The sequence below is a fragment of the Manis javanica genome, chromosome 10, assembly GCF_040802235.1.
Source record: "Manis javanica isolate MJ-LG chromosome 10, MJ_LKY, whole genome shotgun sequence".
Lineage (NCBI taxonomy): Eukaryota > Metazoa > Chordata > Mammalia > Pholidota > Manidae > Manis > Manis javanica.
The window spans coordinates 20,975,383-20,994,244 of NC_133165.1; the positions used below are offsets into that span (position 1 = coordinate 20,975,383).

Below are 18,862 nucleotides of genomic sequence, written 5' to 3' on the forward strand. Positions count from 1 at the left end.
TAGTGAAGAAAATAAATGGTGTGTGTACTGAATGAAGAAGAGGAAGCAGAAAGGGCAGGGGAGGGAAGGCCAAGCAGGTGAAGCCTTCCTACTGGCCTCTCGGGGTGTCTGAGGCTGTGCTAGTTCATATTTGTGATAACATCACTCCTCTCCAAATTTGTCCAACTTATTATCAATGCATTTCATTCGACTCATGTCCGGAGAGAGGGTGATAGTGTGTAGCTTTGATCTGTGTATATGAATTGCCAATCTCTTCTGACATGCTAAATCCTCAACAACATTCACTATCTCTGAGTAGAAATACACAGAAAGATTCAAAGTCTGCACCACGTAAGTACATTTATTTTTAGAACTTCCTCTAAAAGAAATTCATTTGGCTTTGACAGAGAAAACAATCTCTTCTCAACAAAAGCAGCTGTTCTACTTTCGGTTGTGGTATATTCCTCCCACCCACCCTCTGCCTAGCCCACTTTAATCTACATAGTTGTTTCTTGACATTCTCTTTGTTCAGCTCCTTTCTGTACTCGTGTAGCTATTTATGAAAGCCCTGTTCCTGAAGGACAGGTCACCACCACACACTGAGGGGAGTCTGGACATGCTCAAATCCTTCTCATCTGAAGACAACCTCTTCCTTCGTTTTCCAGGTTTACTGAGCTGCAGCCCACCTGTGCTTGCCTGGATCCACCCCTCGCAGTTGGTTGGCCAATTGACACTCACATGCCTTCTCTCTCCGGCAGCATAACATACACCACAACCTGAGTGGCATATAAGGATATTCCAGCTGTAGTTCAGAAAGATAATAATAGCAACTATAAAAAGTTACCGTGTAGTTTTCAGTGTTCTCATCAGTAAAATCAGAACAGCAATATCTGAACAGATACTGGCTTTTGGCAGGAAGTATCTGAATCAATGTGGCTTTTGACAGAAATAAAGAGAAATGGATGTGAGGTGGTTAGCCCAGTGCCTGGCACTAAGTTCTCATTTTTAAGTTATTGTGATTAATGTTATAATTAATTTTAAATTCTTGAGCGCTATTTGTCCTATCTGTTGTGCCTTGTCCCCCTCTCACACATTGTCTCATTGGTGTGTGGGCGGCTCCCAAGTCTGTGCAGCAGCCCTGGCTGTCCTCGGGAGCTTGCGGTCTGCATTTCCATCGGCCTCAATGCAGCTAGTGAATTTCTCCAGTGAGATTTTTCTGACTGCCCGGGCACTCAGGATCCCTCTTCCTCCTTTATGCCAAGTGAGTTCACCTCCTCCCAGTATTCTTTCCATCTTCATACTTTGCATTTGTGGGTCACAAATGCCAGCTAGAAGATTTTTCAAACACAGGTTTGCATTCCTGTGCTAGGTTCCTGATTTTTGTGATTTTTGAGAGGAGAAGGAGGTAGATAATTTTATACTATACCATCATGAATGTGGAAGCCCATAGCTGTACTTTACAAAGTATAGTTATAGTTAGTGGGGGCAACTAGAGTGTTAGGAGATTTGAACAAGCAGCCAGAAGGGAGAAGTGAGTCAAGGTTCAAGAGGCATATTTCAATGTAGATTCAGTGGGGTCTATACAGTGGAAAGATAGGGTGGATTCTGGTATCAGACTGATCTAAATTAAAACTCCACCTATCATAGTCATCTGTGATGTGGAGTAAGTTATTTTATCTCAGAGCCTTAGTTGAATAAAGGTTAATTTCCTTTCCTTCTATGCTCAGCTTCAAAATTACATGTATTTAATATTGTGGATGTGTCCATTTAACTGTAATAGGGTACAGTTGTAGGACCCCAACCTCCCTGAGAAATAAGTTAGCCTAAGAGTGGCCATCTTGAAGCCCAAAAAGCCATTCTGATATATGACTCAGAGGGAACAACTGAAACCAGGTAACTCCTCTGGAAAAACAAGTTAATCAATCATGACTGCTGGCAGCGCTAACCTCTCGGTTAGTTAATCATAAATGCCGACCCTACCTTGCTAAATCACCCTAGCAGTAAGAGAATGATCCTATCTTGCTACACCCCCAGGACGTGGCACCAACCCAGAAATCATAGGTTTGAAAAATTACTGCCTTTGTAGAATTGTTATCTAATCTGTAACCATGGTAATCCTTTAGGGCTGAATGCCTCGGAAATCCTATATAACCCCTTAGTTAGAAGTGCTTGGGGTCCTCGTTGAGACCCGCTGCGACGGGCTGACTTGGACCCCAACTAGTTGGCTTCTGAATAAATTCCTCTTGCTTGTTGCATCAAGAAACGTCTTTGGTGAGTGATTTGGGGCGGCGCCTTCCTCAGGGGAATCCAACATTTGGGGGCTCGTCCGGGATCATGCGCTCACCCCGCTTCACTCCCGAAGTCGCTCTTGGAGGAAGAGGTAAGATTAGTGGCGCCTTGAGTTGTCTGTGTTCTGTCTTCTGTTTTTCAGTGAGACCGGTCAGAATTCTGAAAAGGGGTACCCACTGTCTGGCAGCTGTCCCGATCCCATAAAGGGGTCGAGTCTGCGGTCGGTAGACGTACTGGAGCACCGCAGGCTGCAACCCTGGGGGACGCCTCGGGGAGGTTGGGAGGCCAGGGACGCCTGGTAGCCTCCGTCTGTTTTTCTGGCAAGGTGAATCTGATGAGATAGGGTTGATTTTCAGGCGCCAGGAATATCAACCCTCTGATTCCTTTCGGTTTCTGTTTGAAAATCTGAGAAAAAACAAAAAGCAGCCGCTGTGTGTCTAATCTGTGTGTGTCTCTGTTTTTTGTGTCTTTCATGTGCCTAATAATTGTTATACTGACAATGGGACAGACTCAGACAACCCCGTAAGTGTGTAAATGAATATATCTTTCTACCTCCGGATGGTATTAATGAAATTGATTTAAAGACAAGCGCTTGTGAAAATTGAGTGTTCTAAAACTTCCAGAAAACCTGGTAAAAAAGTGTTAAGCATTAATGCTAATTTGAGTTTGCCTGAGGCGGGCATGTCCTGGTAGTTGTCGGCTGCCTGAGTTTACCTAGAGTCATTTGAGTCATGTTATCTGCTAAATCTTTTAAGAATAGAATGCTTAGAAGCTTGGCTTTGTCTAGTGTTCAGTGGGGGTCTTGTGAGTAGGCTAGCATAGTTGTTGCAGGTAGGTGAACTGGGTAAGTGTGGCAAGTGAACACCTTTTTAATTGTGTGTTGCAGTGTGTATGCCTACCTGCAGCCTGAGAATCTTTGTAGTAACTTAAGGCCTTAGAGTTTTGTTAAGTTGAGAAGATGTGCTCTGTGTTTGCTGGGAGATTGTGCTGTGAAGCTCATGGTTGCAGAAATTGTAGAATGTGTTCGTAAGTTTGTCAGTCTAGGAAATGTTGGTTTGACAGTTTGCAGTGTCCTGCTTCTCAGTGTTCACTGGAGCTTGAAGTTTCTAATAGTTTTGAGTTCTGGTTAGAACTGCTTAAAGTGATAGAGAGGGCATTTCTCTATGTTGAAAGATCACAGCAGTTTCTCATGCTTAAAGTCTCAGTGAGTTGCCATGAAATCGTAATGTTAAAGAGACTAAAAGCTAAAGTTTGTTAACAACTGTATAACCTTTATTTGCCTTTGAAATATTTTGTTATTAAAAATGATTGCATGGCCTGAAAAATTGAATTCCTAAGCAGAATAGTAACAAAGCTTTTTTCAGCTGATTAAATGCACTTAGTTAACAAACCAAAATTTATTAAACTGTAGAATCTGGACAAGATTATGTTTCTCCCAGAAAAACAGGTTTCACTGTAAAGGTTTAGATAGACGAACGTGTGACCACTTTTGAGAAAAGTTGTAATAGATTTTTTGAGAACCACCAGGTCTTCTTGTTTAATTTATATGCTGTATGTTTTAAAAAAAAAACATGGGGGACTCTCCATATTTTTTAATGCAAATAATCTTAGAGCTTTTAATAGAATTTGCATAGCAGCTTATATCTACTATTAAAGAGTAAAACATTCTTGAAGCTTTCAGGGAAGACCTGTAAACTTAAGCACTTTCTCTGCTTTTTTGTATCTGGTCTTAGACACTTATGCTGAGTTATGTTCTTATTATTTTCACTGTTTGTAAGCTATTGATTGTAAGCCAAAGGTCATCATTTCTCAGTCCCTAAATGAAGAAGTAAAATGCCTGATCTCTTTCATCTCAAATCATATTTCTGGTCATATCTGAATATCTGTGTGAAAGAAAGAGACATTTAAATTTGAGATTCTGCTTAAACTTTTAAGTTGAATTTGACTATAGCCATATTCATTCTTTGTATGTATCTCTAACAGGTCTTTTGTATGCCTGGTGATATTATACTCTGCCTTGAGTTTAGACAGTTCTTTCAGCTAAATATGAATTCTTATTGTAGCTTTTTTCCCCTCCTGAAGATGAAAGCAGAAGAATCTACCATCTGCTACCATTCTCTCAAGAATGCTTAGTAACCTAGAATTAGTTTGACTTTCTGTATGTTGTCTTTAAAAATTGACAGCAGCAGTCTCCCCTGCTGCCCCACTTTTTAAGATATCTCGTTTACTGTGCTGAGTATATAGACAATAAATGTGTAATGATAGTTCTAAAAAAATTAAATGCAAAAAGGTGCTTTTACCTCTAGTTAACTCTGATATTTTCCAGAGGGCCCCTGGAACATGTCAGAAGAATTTTTTCTCACTAGAGAAAGTATTTGACTAATTTGGCTTATTTATCTGATATATATATATATATTTATTTACCAGGAAAGCACTGTCAAAGAGAATGAGGATAAACTTTGTTACTGAATGTTTTGTATTACAGAAATATCAGAATTTCCTTATGTCAACTGTTTTACAGTAAGCTCTCATCAGATCTTTAACCATTGTCATTTGTAAGTCTTTTGTCATTTATAGTATTATCCCTAAACTGGTAAAGAACTAGATTTCAGCAGAACAGGTATTAGTTACAGAAGATTACATAAACTAAAGAAAATGATTTTGTGTCTTTTTGTTTCAAATGTTGCTGGTAAAGTGTTTTAACCTTGTTCTCTTAAACTGACAACAGTTTAGTAAATGACTATCTTTATGAGCAGAATTGAAACATCCTTCTCTCTACTTGATCCCTCCAGAGTTTAAAAACTTTCAGTGACTGTTTTTGTATTCCATGGCAGTATGTTTATTTGCATGAGTTCAATAAGAATCTGCTTTCCTTGTGAGAAGACTACTTAAGAACACTGGTTATACTACCAGGGCTTTGACTGGAATGTCATACCTGAGAGACATGTGCATAGACTCAGATGTGAACAACTTTAAAGAACTAAGATTGACTTTATAAAGCCAACAAAGCCCCTTGGAAGAACTGGCCTGGTACCTTGCTTACAGAGTTCCCAGCAGCCTTACCAGGTGAGTAAAGAAGGTCACTTCCTGGCAGGTGCAGAGACCTCGAGAAGAGAAGAATTCATCCAAATCTACAGGTACTGCAGGTAAAGCCTGATTGCAAGTCTGGCTTGGCTGTCTGGCCTCAGGAGGCCTTTAGAAGTTCAATCTGAAATTCCTTACAAAAAGTTCCAGCAAAGCATATTTAAAAGAGCCTGTGTAATCAATTGCTCTTCTTGCTGCACCTGTGCAAATAATCAAGCCAGCTGTTAATTATTTTCTTAACCTAGTTACTTCTAGTAAAAATGAGAGTGATTTTAGAGAGAAGTATCGTTTCAATAATGTAGCCTCCTTCCAGAATAAAAAATCCAATTCCAGATGTTGCTACATAACCTAATAACACAATTTGTTTTATCTTGCCTAGAAGCCACAAAACTGCAAATAGTAATAAAAATGAAACCCAGAATGGAAGCGCCAGCCTTCTGAAGCCCTCTCAACTGACCAGTGATGGAGACCTAGCTGCACCCTTTACTGTGCCCCCTTCTCAGCACGAAGCAGCCAGAGCGGTCATCGCCCCTTTTCCCTAGCAGCAGCTAGAGTCTCTATCTGTAGAAGAAAGAATGAGACCATACCCATAGCCTTCCCTGGTAAAAACAGATATTTAATCCCTCCTCCCAAGGGATGGTGGGCTTGTAACACTGGAGTGACCCTATGTGTCTCTACTTCTGCCTTCAACTCCTCCCGTGATTTCTGTATCATGGTCCAGTTAGTACCCAGACTAATGTATCATGATGACTTATCATTCGTGGCAGAATTAGAACCTAAACTAAGGTATAAAAGAGAGCCAGTCTCACTCACTCTAGCTGTATTACTAAGAGTAGGAGTCGCAGCCGGAGTAGGACTAGGGGCAGCTGCAATTATACAAGGAAACCAACATTACGAAGGACTAAGAATAGCTATCGATGAAGATTTGAGAACTATAGAACAGTCTATTTCTAAACGTGAAAAGTCCCTAACCTCTCTCTCTGAAGTAGTGCTGCAAAATAGACGAGGGTTAGATTTACTATTTCTAAAAGAAAGTGGATTGTGTGCAGCTCTAAAGGAAGAGTGCTGCTTCTATGCAGACCATACTGGAGTAGTAAGAGACTCAATGTCTAAATTAAGAGAAAGATTAGATCAGCGAAAGCGAGAATGAGAAGCTAACCAGAGCCTGTTTGAATCCTGGTTTTCTAGATCCCCATGGCTTACAACTCTAATATCCACTTTGGCAGGACCCCTGCTTATTTTAATATTGCTCCTCACCTTAGGTCCCTGCATTTTAAATCGAGTAATAACCTTTATTAGAGAAAGAGTAAGTGCTGTGCAGGTGCTAATGCTGAGACAACAGTATCATACCCTCACACAACAAGAAGAAACCAACATTCCATGATTAGAATGTTCAGAAAAAGAAGTGGGGAATGTAGGACCCCAACCTCCCTGAGAAATAAGTTAGCCTAAGAGTGGCCATCTTGAAGCCCAAAAAGCCATTCTGATATATGACTCAGAGGGAACAACTGAAACCAGGTAACTCCTCTGGAAAAACAAGTTAATCAATCATGACTGCTGGCAGCGCTAACCTCTCGGTTAGTTAATCATAAATGCCGACCCTACCTTGCTAAATCACCCTAGCAGTAAGAGAATGATCCTATCTTGCTACACCCCCAGGACGTGGCACCAACCCAGAAATCATAGGTTTGAAAAATTACTGCCTTTGTAGAATTGTTATCTAATCTGTAACCATGGTAATCCTTTAGGGCTGAATGCCTCGGAAATCCTATATAACCCCTTAGTTAGAAGTGCTTGGGGTCCTCGTTGAGACCCGCTGCGACGGGCTGACTTGGACCCCAACTAGTTGGCTTCTGAATAAATTCCTCTTGCTTGTTGCATCAAGAAACGTCTTTGGTGAGTGATTTGGGGCGGCGCCTTCCTCAGGGGAATCCAACACAGTCATCTGCACCTGCACATAATTAAGGTTCTCACTGAATGTTGTTTAGCTGGTGGTAGAGGTTGCTTAGTAGATTAGTTGTTCTTAAATGTTCTTCAGGCCACCTGCTGGATTTTTTGGGTTGAATCGAGTGGTGATTTGAATTTTGATGTATTTATGCACAATTCCCACACATAAACCATGTTTAGTTATATTCATTTAATAGGCACTTAGCAAATGCCCTTGTGAAAGTGAAAAAATATGGGCAACTCCTCAGTGTATTTCCTACTTTGTAAAAACATTGGCAATGCTGATGAATAATCAAGCACCTGATTGTTGCCCTGCTCAGTGTTCTCCACTTGGAGGTGAGATGAGTGACTTTACACATGGTGATAGGCACTTAAAATCCTATTTTAGTTTAGAAGTATAGATGTGACTTGTTTTTGTTCTACAGCTTAAAGAGCCGAGATTGCTTGTGCAGAACCCCTAACCCCTAAAAATCACCTGGTCTCTTTTTTGCACAAAAGACTAAGTTTTTAAATTACATGTACACTCTATACATTTCTTACTGTGTGTGCATCTTTACTGAATCTAGTTCCATTTACTAATTTTAAATATTGATTTTTATTTTGTTTCAAGTGTATGTACTTAACATATTTATGTTAGCTTGTTATAATTTAGTAAATTTAATAAAACAAAATCCAATAATCTTCACTATTACTGATATTTTTATTTTGTCTAAAATCAACACACTGACAAGCTTATTCTGGTAAACTTTTCTATCTGAAACATATCTCCTTTTCCTGACTCAAGCTTTCGAGTTAATTTCTTTTTAAATTTCTACAGATTCCTTAGGCATGTTCCCCTTTTTAATGAACCTGCATGGAGATTTGAGTGGGATAACATCTGCAACACAAATCTGGATCTATCCAAGTGAAACCAATTTAAACTTATTAAATTGCTGCAGCATTCCAGGGGCCCTGATTAAGAGCTCCTCCAGTCCAAGAGTTGAATAATTTCACTGCCACTTCAGGCCATTTGATGTTTTACATTATCTCTAATGGTGTCCTTTCAGACTAAACATAATCCCATAAGCAATGCTGCTGGCTTTTTGGGTTATATATACTGGGCTTAGTAATGCTCTGCTGTTCCTTGGGACTGCGTTTAATTCTTCATCTTGGATAGCTGGTACATTCTGGCAATAAGCTTACATAAAGGAGATGGATGAATTCTTCTTTAGTAGGATTGATTAAGCTGTCATAAAATATCTGTGACCCAGATGTCCTCAGACCATATTATACTTACACCAAAATTTCTTTGGTTCAATCCAGTCTATTGAAAAAGTACATATTCTTCCACACCTTGTAGCCACTACAAGGCTCTTGAGGGTTCAAAGGGTCTCTTACACATGCTGACAAATGAGTCCTGATCTTCATTGTCCACACTGGTGGGCTTATGGTGAATGTAAACCCTCCTCTGTCAGTCTGTAGTGTGTGTGACCATTTATGAGGTAAGTGAGATGGGATTTTTCCCACACTGTCACTGCCATTTCTGATAGGTCATTTCTTCCACAGAAATCTTGGTCACCAATGCCCTCAACTTGGCCAGAATTACCATAACTAATACAGTGCTAGATGCTATTCTGGTAGTCTGCATATACTGACCCATTTTCACATTATGAAGATTCTGTGAAGAAGGTATTGTAATTATCTGTATTTTGCAGATGGAAAGACTTGAGGCCTAGAAACTAAATAAGTACTTTACCTAAGGTTACATGGAGTCAGATGGATTCAGTGAATACTCAGGTCAACTGCTTGCCAACCCTATGACCTAGAGATTTGTTTTGTAACCTCTTTCAACCCAAGTTGTCCTTATCTATAAAACTCAGTTACTGAGAGTACTTGTCTCTCCTTTAGTTTTGTGAAGATTAAATGAGATAACTTATATCAAGTGCATACCAAGTGGCAGGTACACAAATGTTGGCTACTATTATTCTTTCGTATTAAAATAGTCTTAAATCGAGTTTCAGAAAAAATCTGTTTTTTCAAATCATTATATTTAGTAGCTGAACTTTCTTCAAAGTTATAAAAATAAATAGAAAGATCTTCCAATTTTTCTGAATTTGTTTTTAGTGGCTTAATATGTTTCACTTTGAAAAGTGATGTAAAGGTTGAAAACTCAGAATACGTAGCACAGTATTATCAATCATCTCAACCTTTGAGTAACGAGCTGCCAAGCCAGAGAGGAGTTGAGCTGTTTTACATAACATTTTTATTGAATGCTTTTCATGTGCCTGTGGATCTGTAGTGTTTGCTTAAGGGAATAATTTCTTTGAGTTTTTATAACAGTTGTGCATAATAGGTGTCATTATTTTCCCTGTTTTATAGAAGAGAAACTGAGGCCCATGGAAATTAAGTAATTTGCCCCAAAATTGCCCAGTTATTGAATGATGGAGCCAGGATTCTAATCCAGGCACTCTGGCCCTAGGTGATCTCTTAACCACGACTAGTTTCCACATTCTGTGTTCTTAGGCATTGCAAAAATGTTCCATTGGCTAGGGTTAGTTTTGTGTATTGACCCTTGGGACTCCTGAGAGAATTGTATAACCACCTTTAAAGTAAGTATGGCTCATAGGGCAAGTCCGCCAATGGATATGAGCAGAAAGAGAGAGATGATGCATTGCTAATAGCCAAACATGATGGGAGGGACTTATTTGTGTCCAAGGGAAATAAAATGGAGTATATATTTTTGATTTTAGTTTTACTAAATATCTGGAGAACCCAGAGGCACTATGCGTTTACCACATCTAAGGGAAAAAATACGCTTTTCTCAGATAGGGGCATTTAAGTCATTTATATATTTGTAATAATGGAAGAACCAGGCATTAGGACTTAATTGAAGTACTTTCTTTCCTATATAGCATATTCAGTTCCTTTCATTTACACTACCTCTTTAAACGTTGTATTATTCACCCCGTAAAGTCATGACATGTTGGCAGCCGCGCTCAGAAAATAGCGCCCAATGCAGGGCAGCCGGAAGGCCCCGAACTTCCTAATGACAAATCATCCCACACCACTAAACTACATGCTAATTGCGCCTTGGCATAAGGACCAATGAGACCCACCAAATGGTTATGCTAATAAGGCATATGGAGCCGCAACAACCAGGTCAGAGCATGAGAACTATATAAGCAAGCCTCTCCTTCCCCTCTGGGTCCTGCCCAACTCATTTGTTTCACAAAGAGCTGAAGAATAAAGCTTTCTGAAGAAGAATCCTGCTGTTGTTGCATGCTGTTCTTGCCGGCGAGGACAGGGCACGCGACAAGTGGTGCCGAATCCCGGGAACCAGAACATCACCGGCACAGGGAGGACCCTTCAGACATCTGGAGAGGATTCAGAACTGCAGGTCAGAAGAAAGCCCGGAGGGGTAAGTTCCGAGAGGCCCCTGCTTTTTAGGATGATGGTTGATGGTTCTCTGTAAATAAGGAGGCACCATGGGGAATGCACCGTCATTAGTCACGGCGCTGCAGACAGCTCTCAAAGAGCGAAACTTGAAGGTCTCCAGCAAAGTCTTAGGATCTTTTGTGAAGGAGATAGACCGTGTGGCCCCCTGGTTCATTTGTTCAGGGTCCCTCTCAATCCCGAGCTGGGACAAACTGGGGAAAGATCTTGATAGAGAGGAGGAGGAGGGTAGCCTGAGGGGAGGCACCAGGCCCCTCTGGAAACTGATTAGAGCTTGTCTGCAAGATGAGAGATGTGAAAAGGTAATAAAAGAAGGTCAGAGAGCATTGACAGATATCCAAGAGAGCATGTCAGAAACGGAACGGGAAACAGAGAGCGCGCGCGGCCGAAAAAAGGCCACAAAAACGAAGGTAAAGAAACCTCAGAGTGAGGGAGAAAGCCCGCCTAGGGCAAAAGCGAAAGAGCCCCGAGAAGCGAGTGACGATCGCCTCGGAGAAAATAGTAAATACCCCTGGAAAGAGTTGAGGGACCTCCAACTCTCCAATAGGGAATCTGAGGAGGAATTAATGTCCGCAGAGGAAGGGGAAGAAAATAAAACCGCAGAGTGTAGAAGTAAGGGAACCAGCAAAGTTGAAAAGCGGACCAAGGAAAAAATGAAAGCAGGGTGTCCCCCGACGCCCGTTGCCCCGCCACCTTACGTGAGTGGCGCACTCTCCTTTTGCCACCCAGATACTCTTCAGGCAATTAGACAAATGTTTCCTGTATTTGAGGATAATGGCGTACGCTCTCACCAGCCCCTGAGCCATAAACAAGTTAAGGAGTTAGCAGAATCCGTTCGGGCTTATGGAGTCAGTGCTAACTATACCATAGCACAAGTTGAGAGATTAACAGAGACAGCCATGACACCCGCAGACTGGCAATATGTAACTAAGGCATGCCTTTCTAGTATGGGGCAATACATAGAATGGAAGGCATTGTGGCATGATATCAGCATGACCCAGGCACGCGCAAACGCGGCCGAAGGACAGCCTGCGTGGTCATATGATATGCTGATGGGCCAAGGACAGTGGGTAGCTGACCAGACCGCCTTCCCCTTACAGGTATACGCACAAATAAACACGTGCACCGCCAAGGCATGGAAAGCCCTCACCAACAAAGGAGAAGTATCAGGCAATTTGACAAAAATTATTCAGGGGCTGAGTGAGCCATTTTCTGACTTTGTCGCTCGTATGATGGAGGCCGCAGGCAGAATATTTGGAGATCAGGAACAAGCAATGCCCCTAGTGGAGCAATTAGTATTTGAACAATGTACCAAGGAATGCAGACAGGCGATAACACCCTGGAAACAAAAAGGGATACATGCCTGGTTGAAAGCCTGTAGAGAAATAGGAGGGCCACTCACCAATGCGGGCCTAGCCGCGGCCATATTACAGAGCCACAAACAAGCCAGGATCACTAACAGAAGTATCAAATGCTTTCAATGCGGGAAATTAGGACATATAAAGAGAGAGTGTAGGAGCCCAGCTTCAGAACAAACAACCCAAAAGACCCCTGAGTTGTGCCCTAAGTGTAAGAAAGGCAGGCATTGGGCTAATGAGTGCCGGTCTATTAAAGATATAGAAGGGAAACCCTTAGAGTTGCCAAAAAACGCCCAGAGGGGCCCCCGTCACCAGGGCCCGCAAATATATGGGGCAACCAGCACGCAAGTGTCATTCGGGAACAACCAGGCCCCCCAAGGAGAGCCACTTCAGGTTCCATGGGATTGGACATCCGTGCCACCACCAGAATAGTGTTGACTCCACAGATGGGAGTTCAGCCTATCCCTTCAGACTTTAAAGGCCCCCTACCACCAAATACCATTGGGTTACTCCTAGGGCGCTCTTCTGCTGCATTGAAAGGCCTGGTAGTTCATCCCGGAGTCATAGATCAAGATTATGAAGGACAGGTAAAAATCATGTGTTCGGCTCCCAGAGGAGTCTATCCTATATCCCCGGGAGACCGCATAGCCCAGCTCTTAGTTTTACCTAGTCTCCACGCCAATTATCCTGCTACCAACACGGAGAGGGGAGAAAGGGGCTTCGGCTCCTCTGACTGGGATTCAGCCTTCATAGTATTAGATTTAGCAGACAGACCAAAATTAACTCTTCAAATAGAGGGAAAGAGCTTTGAGGGAATCCTAGACACTGGAGCAGATAAAAGTATTATCTCTGCAACCTGGTGGCCCTCCAAGTGGCCTGTGACCCAATCCTCACATTCATTACAAGGTTTAGGATATGAGTCAAGCCCTTCAATTAGTGCCAAACCATTGAAATGGCGAGCCCCTGAAGGACAAGAGGGTACAGTCACCCCTTATGTACTCCCTCTACCGGTCAATTTATGGGGGAGGGATGTCATGAGAGACTTAGGCCTCAAACTCATTAATGAATACTCCACCCCCGCCCAAGGCATGATGATGGACATGGGATACATCCCTGGCAAGGGGCTGGGGAAACACCAACAGGGACACATAGAGCCCATCCTGCCCAAAGTAAAGAATGACCGTCACGGCCTGGGTTTTTCATAGGGGCCATTGAAGATGCCATGCCCATACCTTGGCTCACAGAGGAGGCCGTATGGGTTCCTCAGTGGCCCCTATCCTCTGAAAAATTAGAAGCAGCTCATTGCTTAGTGCAAGAGCAGCTCCAAGTGGGACACCTAGAACCCTCTGTGTCCCCATGGAACACACCCATATTTGTAATCAGGAAAAGGTCAGGATCATGGAGGTTGCTTCATGATCTGAGAGCAGTAAATGCTCAAATGAGAATGCTTGGACCCGTACAACGGGGACTGCCACTCCTCTCTGCCTTACCCAAAGAATGGAAAGTGCTCATAATAGATATTAAAGATTGTTTCTTTTCTATACCTCTAAGCTCCAAGGACAGGGAAAGATTTGCTTTTACTTTGCCAGCTATTAACCATGAACAACCCGATGCCAGATTTCAGTGGAAGGTCCTCCCTCAAGGAATGGCAAATAGCCCCACCATATGTCAACTGTACGTTCAGCGAGCACTAGACCCAATTCGTAAGACCTATCCCACGCTAAAGATCATCCATTACATGGATGACATCCTTCTTTGCTCCCCACAACCAGCGGAAATAGAAGAAGCATATATAGATCTCACTAGATCCTTAGAAAATTGGAGACTGAATATAGCAAGCAAGAAGGTCCAAAAATCTAGTGTTAGCAAATTCCTAGGAGCAACCATTTACACAGATGTAATTTGCCCCCAAAAGCTTGAGATAAGACATAATCAATTGCGAAATTTGAATGACTTCCAAAAACTCCTAGGGGATATTAATTGGTTGCGCCCATACTTAAAGATACCCACCACTGAATTGACTCCACTATTTAAAACCCTAGAAGGAGACCCACAACTAACGTCACCGCGCTCCCTCACACCTGAGGCATTACAAGCCATTCGCAAAGTAGAACAGGCTTTGATGACAGCACAATTAAATAGAGTGCAATCGAATGAACCCTTTGAGTTGTGTGTGCTTCCCACCCCGGAGCTGCCAACAGCAGTTTTATGGCAGCACGGCCCACTGATCTGGATTCATCCCCAAGCCTCTCAGGCTAGGACAATAGAGTACTATCCAGCAGCCGTGGCCAAACTTGCTTTGAGAGGAGTAAAAACCTCCATGACACATTTCGGAGAGGCTCCAGCTAAAATTATAACCCCTTACAGCGTAGAACAGATACAAGTATTATGTGCTATGAACGATGATTGGGCCATACTTGCTTACAGTTTCTCAGGAACCTTTGATAATCATTTCCCTAAACATCCCCTCATCAACTTCGCCAAAAATCATCTCCTAGTATTCCCTCGGGTCACTAGCCTAACCCCGCTGCCTCATGGAAAAACAGTTTACACGGACGGGTCTAAGACAGGCACAGGTGCCTATGTCCATGATGGCAAAGTTGTGACAAAAGGCTACACGCCTGACACTCCACAAATAGTGGAATGTCGCATAGTCTTAGAGGTCCTACAAATCTTTCCTGAACCTTTAAATATTGTGTCTGACTCCTGTTATGTAGTTAATGCAGTCAAATCTCTAGAAGTGGCCGGGCTAATTAAAGCGTCCAGCCCAGTAGCCACTTTGTTCAAACAGATACAATCAGCACTACTTCATAGGCAATCTCCTTTGTATATAACTCATATCAGAGCACATTCAGGCCTTCCCGGGCCTATGACCCAAGGCAACCACCTGGCAGACCTCGCAACCAGAAGCATAGCCTTTCCCCTGCTAGACCCTATCACCACAGCTTCAAAATTCCATACACAATTTCATGTCACTGCCGAAACGCTGCGCAGGCGGTTTAGCATAACCAGGGCCAAAGCTAGGAACATTGTCCTTAGCTGCCAACATTGCTGCAGCTTCCTTCCCGCACCTCATGTTGGGATCAATCCCAGAGGTATTAGGCCTTTACAAGTTTGGCAAATGGATGTGACGCATATTTCGTCTTTTGGGAAACTGAAATATGTACATGTATCCGTGGATACTTGTTCAGGAGTCATCTTTGCCTCCCCATTGTCAGGAGAGAAAGCTTCCCATGTCATCCAGCACTGCCTTGAAGCTTGGAGCGCATGGGGGTTACCGCAGATTCTGAAAACAGACAATGGCCCAGCCTATACCTCTACAAAATTTGCTCAATTTTGTCATCACATGGGGATAAAACATATCACTGGCCTTCCCTACAACCCACAGGGTCAAGGGATTGTGGAACGCGCGAACCGCACGCTCAAATCCTATTTACTTAAACAAAAAGGGGGAATTGAAGATATACCCCCCACACCAAAAACTGCCATAGCCCTAGCACTTTTCACTATAAATTTTTTGAATCTGGATGCTCAAGGCCATACAGCAGCGGATCGCCATAATCAGTGGCCAAAAGACCCACAAGAACTAGTAAAATGGAAGGACGTGTTATCTAACCAATGGAAGGGCCCGGATCCAATCATAATCAGATCCAGGGGAGCTGTGTGTGTTTTCCCCCAGGGTGAAGAAAATCCCTTCTGGATCCCGGAGCGCCTAACGAGGAAAGTCCTAAACAAAGGAGATGACTTCGCTATACCTCCTGACCCTGCTCCTGACACTGGAGACCCCGACTCAGGGAGTATTGAGATGGGGAATCCTGTCTGCCTTTCCTAAGCCTATGCCTGTCCATTTCAATGCAGCCGTTTTTCCCCGCTTTTTCACCACCAACTCTAGTATGAACTTGCCCTACCTAGTTAAAGACACCCTAGTAGCTCCCCTGGGAGAAAACCGATCCTTCGTAACTAATGGGTCATTATGCTTCACCACTCAGAATCTAGCTGGCTGTATCTCCCTGAAACGGAGGAAATACGGATGGTTCAGTGACATAATTCTAGAGGCCAGTAGCCTCCCCGTTATGTCAGCTAAATTTGAAGGGCCTAATAAGGAAGGGAGCCCGTCCTATAAGAACATGACTATCCACCAGATGGTTCTCTGGATCAATGGCACATTTGTACACTCTCCCAAGAACAATTCCACCGACAGGCCTCGTCAACCCAAATATGCCTCCCATTGTGTGGGCGACTATGAGGGAGAGCTGTGGCCCTGGACTGACTGTCAGTCAACTGTAGTAACGTGGGCAACTGAGAGGCAGGAGTTTACCATCTCTCCAGATATGGAGGGATGGCCAGCCAATGAGGCTTGGTGGCCAGTAAAGGTGCTCGAAGGCGAGTTTCGTCAGCAGCTGAGCATGAACCCCTTCCATAAATGGATGCTGTGTGGAGTCAATGGCTCGTGTACTGACCTCTCCCCCTTTTCCGCCCTCCAGGGTGGGGGAATCGGTGTAAAAAATATCACCTTTTGGTGCGAGAATAACCACATGCGCGCACACTGGAACATGATCATGACCCATAACAACGAGAACTACACGTGTTCAGCAAAATCAGGTCCAGAGTCACCTAATTCCCTTTTTCCACCTTCTCCAGTATGCGTATACCCCCCATTTCTGTTTATCTTATCCAATAGTAGCTTTGACTCCTGCTCCAATGAAACCTGCTTTCTGTCTCAGTGTTGGGATGCGCGTAACTTTACCAATGCTTTGGTAGTCCGCATCCCCCGTTGGGTCCCTGTTCCCGTAGACGCCCCTAACACCATGACTCTGTTTCGAGAAAGGCGCGATTTCGGTGTTACAGCCGCCATAGTGCTCCTGATCTCCGCGACCGCGGTCGCAGCCACCGCCGCTGGTATAGCTTTAGACACCTCCATCAAATCGGCTACAGAGCTCAATAACCTTGCAGCCTCAGTAGCTTCTGCCCTGGACCAACAGTCCACACTTGATGGCAAACTGAAAGGAGGAATAATGATCCTCAATCAACGCATAGATCTCGTGGAGGAACAAATGGAGGTGCTCTGGCAAATGGCCCAGTTGGGATGTGAGCGGAAATATCGTGCCCTCTGCATCACTAGCATTCAATATAAAAATTTTACACGGGCAGCTAATCTGTCACGAGACCTGTCCCAGTATCTTTCAGGAAACTGGTCCCAAGACTTCGATGGGACACTAGAAGAGCTGCGGCGAGAAATTATCCACATCAACTCCACCCGTCTAGATATCTCCGTAGCGGAAGGACTCTCTTCCTGGTTCCTCAGAGCTCTCTCCCACGTCAAGGAGTGGGCGGGCATGGCTGGGATGGGCGTGTTCCTGCTTGGAGGTCTCATGCTCTTACTCTGGTTGTTATGCAGACTCCGCAACCAACATAAGCAGGACAAGGTGATCCTTGCTCAAGCCCTAATGGCGATAGACGTTGGCGCCTCTCCCCAAGTGTGGCTCAACATGCTTAAGAAGGAAGCTCGGCTTTAGCTTGAGGTAGCTCTTGCACCCTGAGCCCATGTGGCACTGCACCAGGCCCGAGTACCTCAATGCTTAATCACAGCTTTCTTTAAGAAGCTCATGGTGCAAGAGGGTTGAGAAAAAGGGTCCAAACCCTTTGTACCAAGCGGTCCCAATGCCAGCCAGAGGATGCGAGGCAAAGCACTGCAAGAGGTCTTGGACCCCTCTGAGAGGCATGCCTGACTGCATAGGGGTAGATGCCCAGAACCCCTCTCCAAAAAGGGGGCATCAGGAAGTATGATGGAGGTCAGGCCTCTGTCTCCGCCTCTGCTGGCAAGTTCCGCCTTGAGCTTCTGTTAGACAAAAAAGGGGGAGATGTTGGCAGCCGCGCTCAGAATATAGCGCCCAATGCAGGGCAGCCGGAAGGCCCCGAACTTCCTAATGACAAATCATCCCACACCACTAAACTACATGCTAATTGCGCCTTGGCATAAGGACCAATGAGACCCACCAAATGGTTATGCTAATAAGGCATATGGAGCCGCACCAACCAGGTCAGAGCATGAGAACTATATAAGCAAGCCTCTCCTTCCCCTCTGGGTCCTGCCCAACTCATTTGTTTCACAAAGAGCTGAAGAATAAAGCTTTCTGCAGAAGAATCCTGCTGTTGTTGCATGCTGTTCTTGCCGGCGAGGACAGGGCACGCGACAATGACAGATGTGGACACTTACTAGTAACATAGCTTTCACATCCAATGCATCAAGTCCCCCCTCATACCCCATTACAGTCACTGTCCATCAGCATAGGGAGATGATATGGAGTCACTACTTGACTTCTCTGTGTGCTATACTGCCCTCCGCGTGCCCACCCCCCTACATTATGTATGCTGATCCTAATGCCCCTTGTTTCCCTTTTCCCTCCCTTCCCACCCACCCTTCCCAGTCCCTTTCCCTTTATTATCTGTTAGCCCATTCTCGGCTTCTGTGAGTCTGCTGCTGTTTTGGGCCTTCAGTTTTTTCTTTGTTCCTATGCTCCACAGATGAGTGAAATAATTTAATACCTGTCTTTCTCTGCCTGGTTCATTTCACTGAGCATAATACCCTCTAGCCCCATCCACGTTGTTTGAATCCTTCTTTCAGTTCTTATACCTCTGAACTTTAATACAGTATAGGTTTAGCAGAATACTTGGTAAATCAGTTGAAATATACCTGCTTCAGGTGAGGATACCATCTGTCTGTTTATTGCAGCACTATTTACAACAGTCAAGATATGGAAGCAACCTAAGTG

At 43.7% G+C, this 18,862-nt stretch overlaps 1 protein-coding gene and 1 long non-coding RNA gene across 2 annotated transcripts; both read left to right on the forward strand.

Moving 5' to 3' along the window:
- The first annotated feature begins 496 nt into the window (after positions 1-496).
- On the forward strand, positions 497-7,985 carry LOC140843986 (uncharacterized). Its single transcript, XR_012122002.1, has 2 exons — positions 497-2,593; positions 2,777-7,985. It is a non-coding gene; the product is annotated as an uncharacterized lncRNA (long non-coding RNA).
- A 2,571-nt stretch (positions 7,986-10,556) lies between these two features.
- Positions 10,557-17,667, forward strand: LOC140843987 (uncharacterized). Its single transcript, XM_073214837.1, has 2 exons — positions 10,557-10,696; positions 15,769-17,667. Exon 2 carries the CDS (start codon positions 15,830-15,832, stop codon positions 17,603-17,605), a length of 1,776 nt encoding a protein of 591 aa, XP_073070938.1. The 5' UTR covers positions 10,557-10,696; positions 15,769-15,829; the 3' UTR covers positions 17,606-17,667.
- The last annotated feature ends 1,195 nt before the right edge of the window (positions 17,668-18,862 follow it).

Excerpts from the sequence above, each read along its gene's own strand:
- LOC140843987 (XM_073214837.1), top strand. The coding sequence starts at position 15,830 with ATGACTTCGCTATACCTCCTGACCCTGCTCCTGACACTGGAGACCCCG.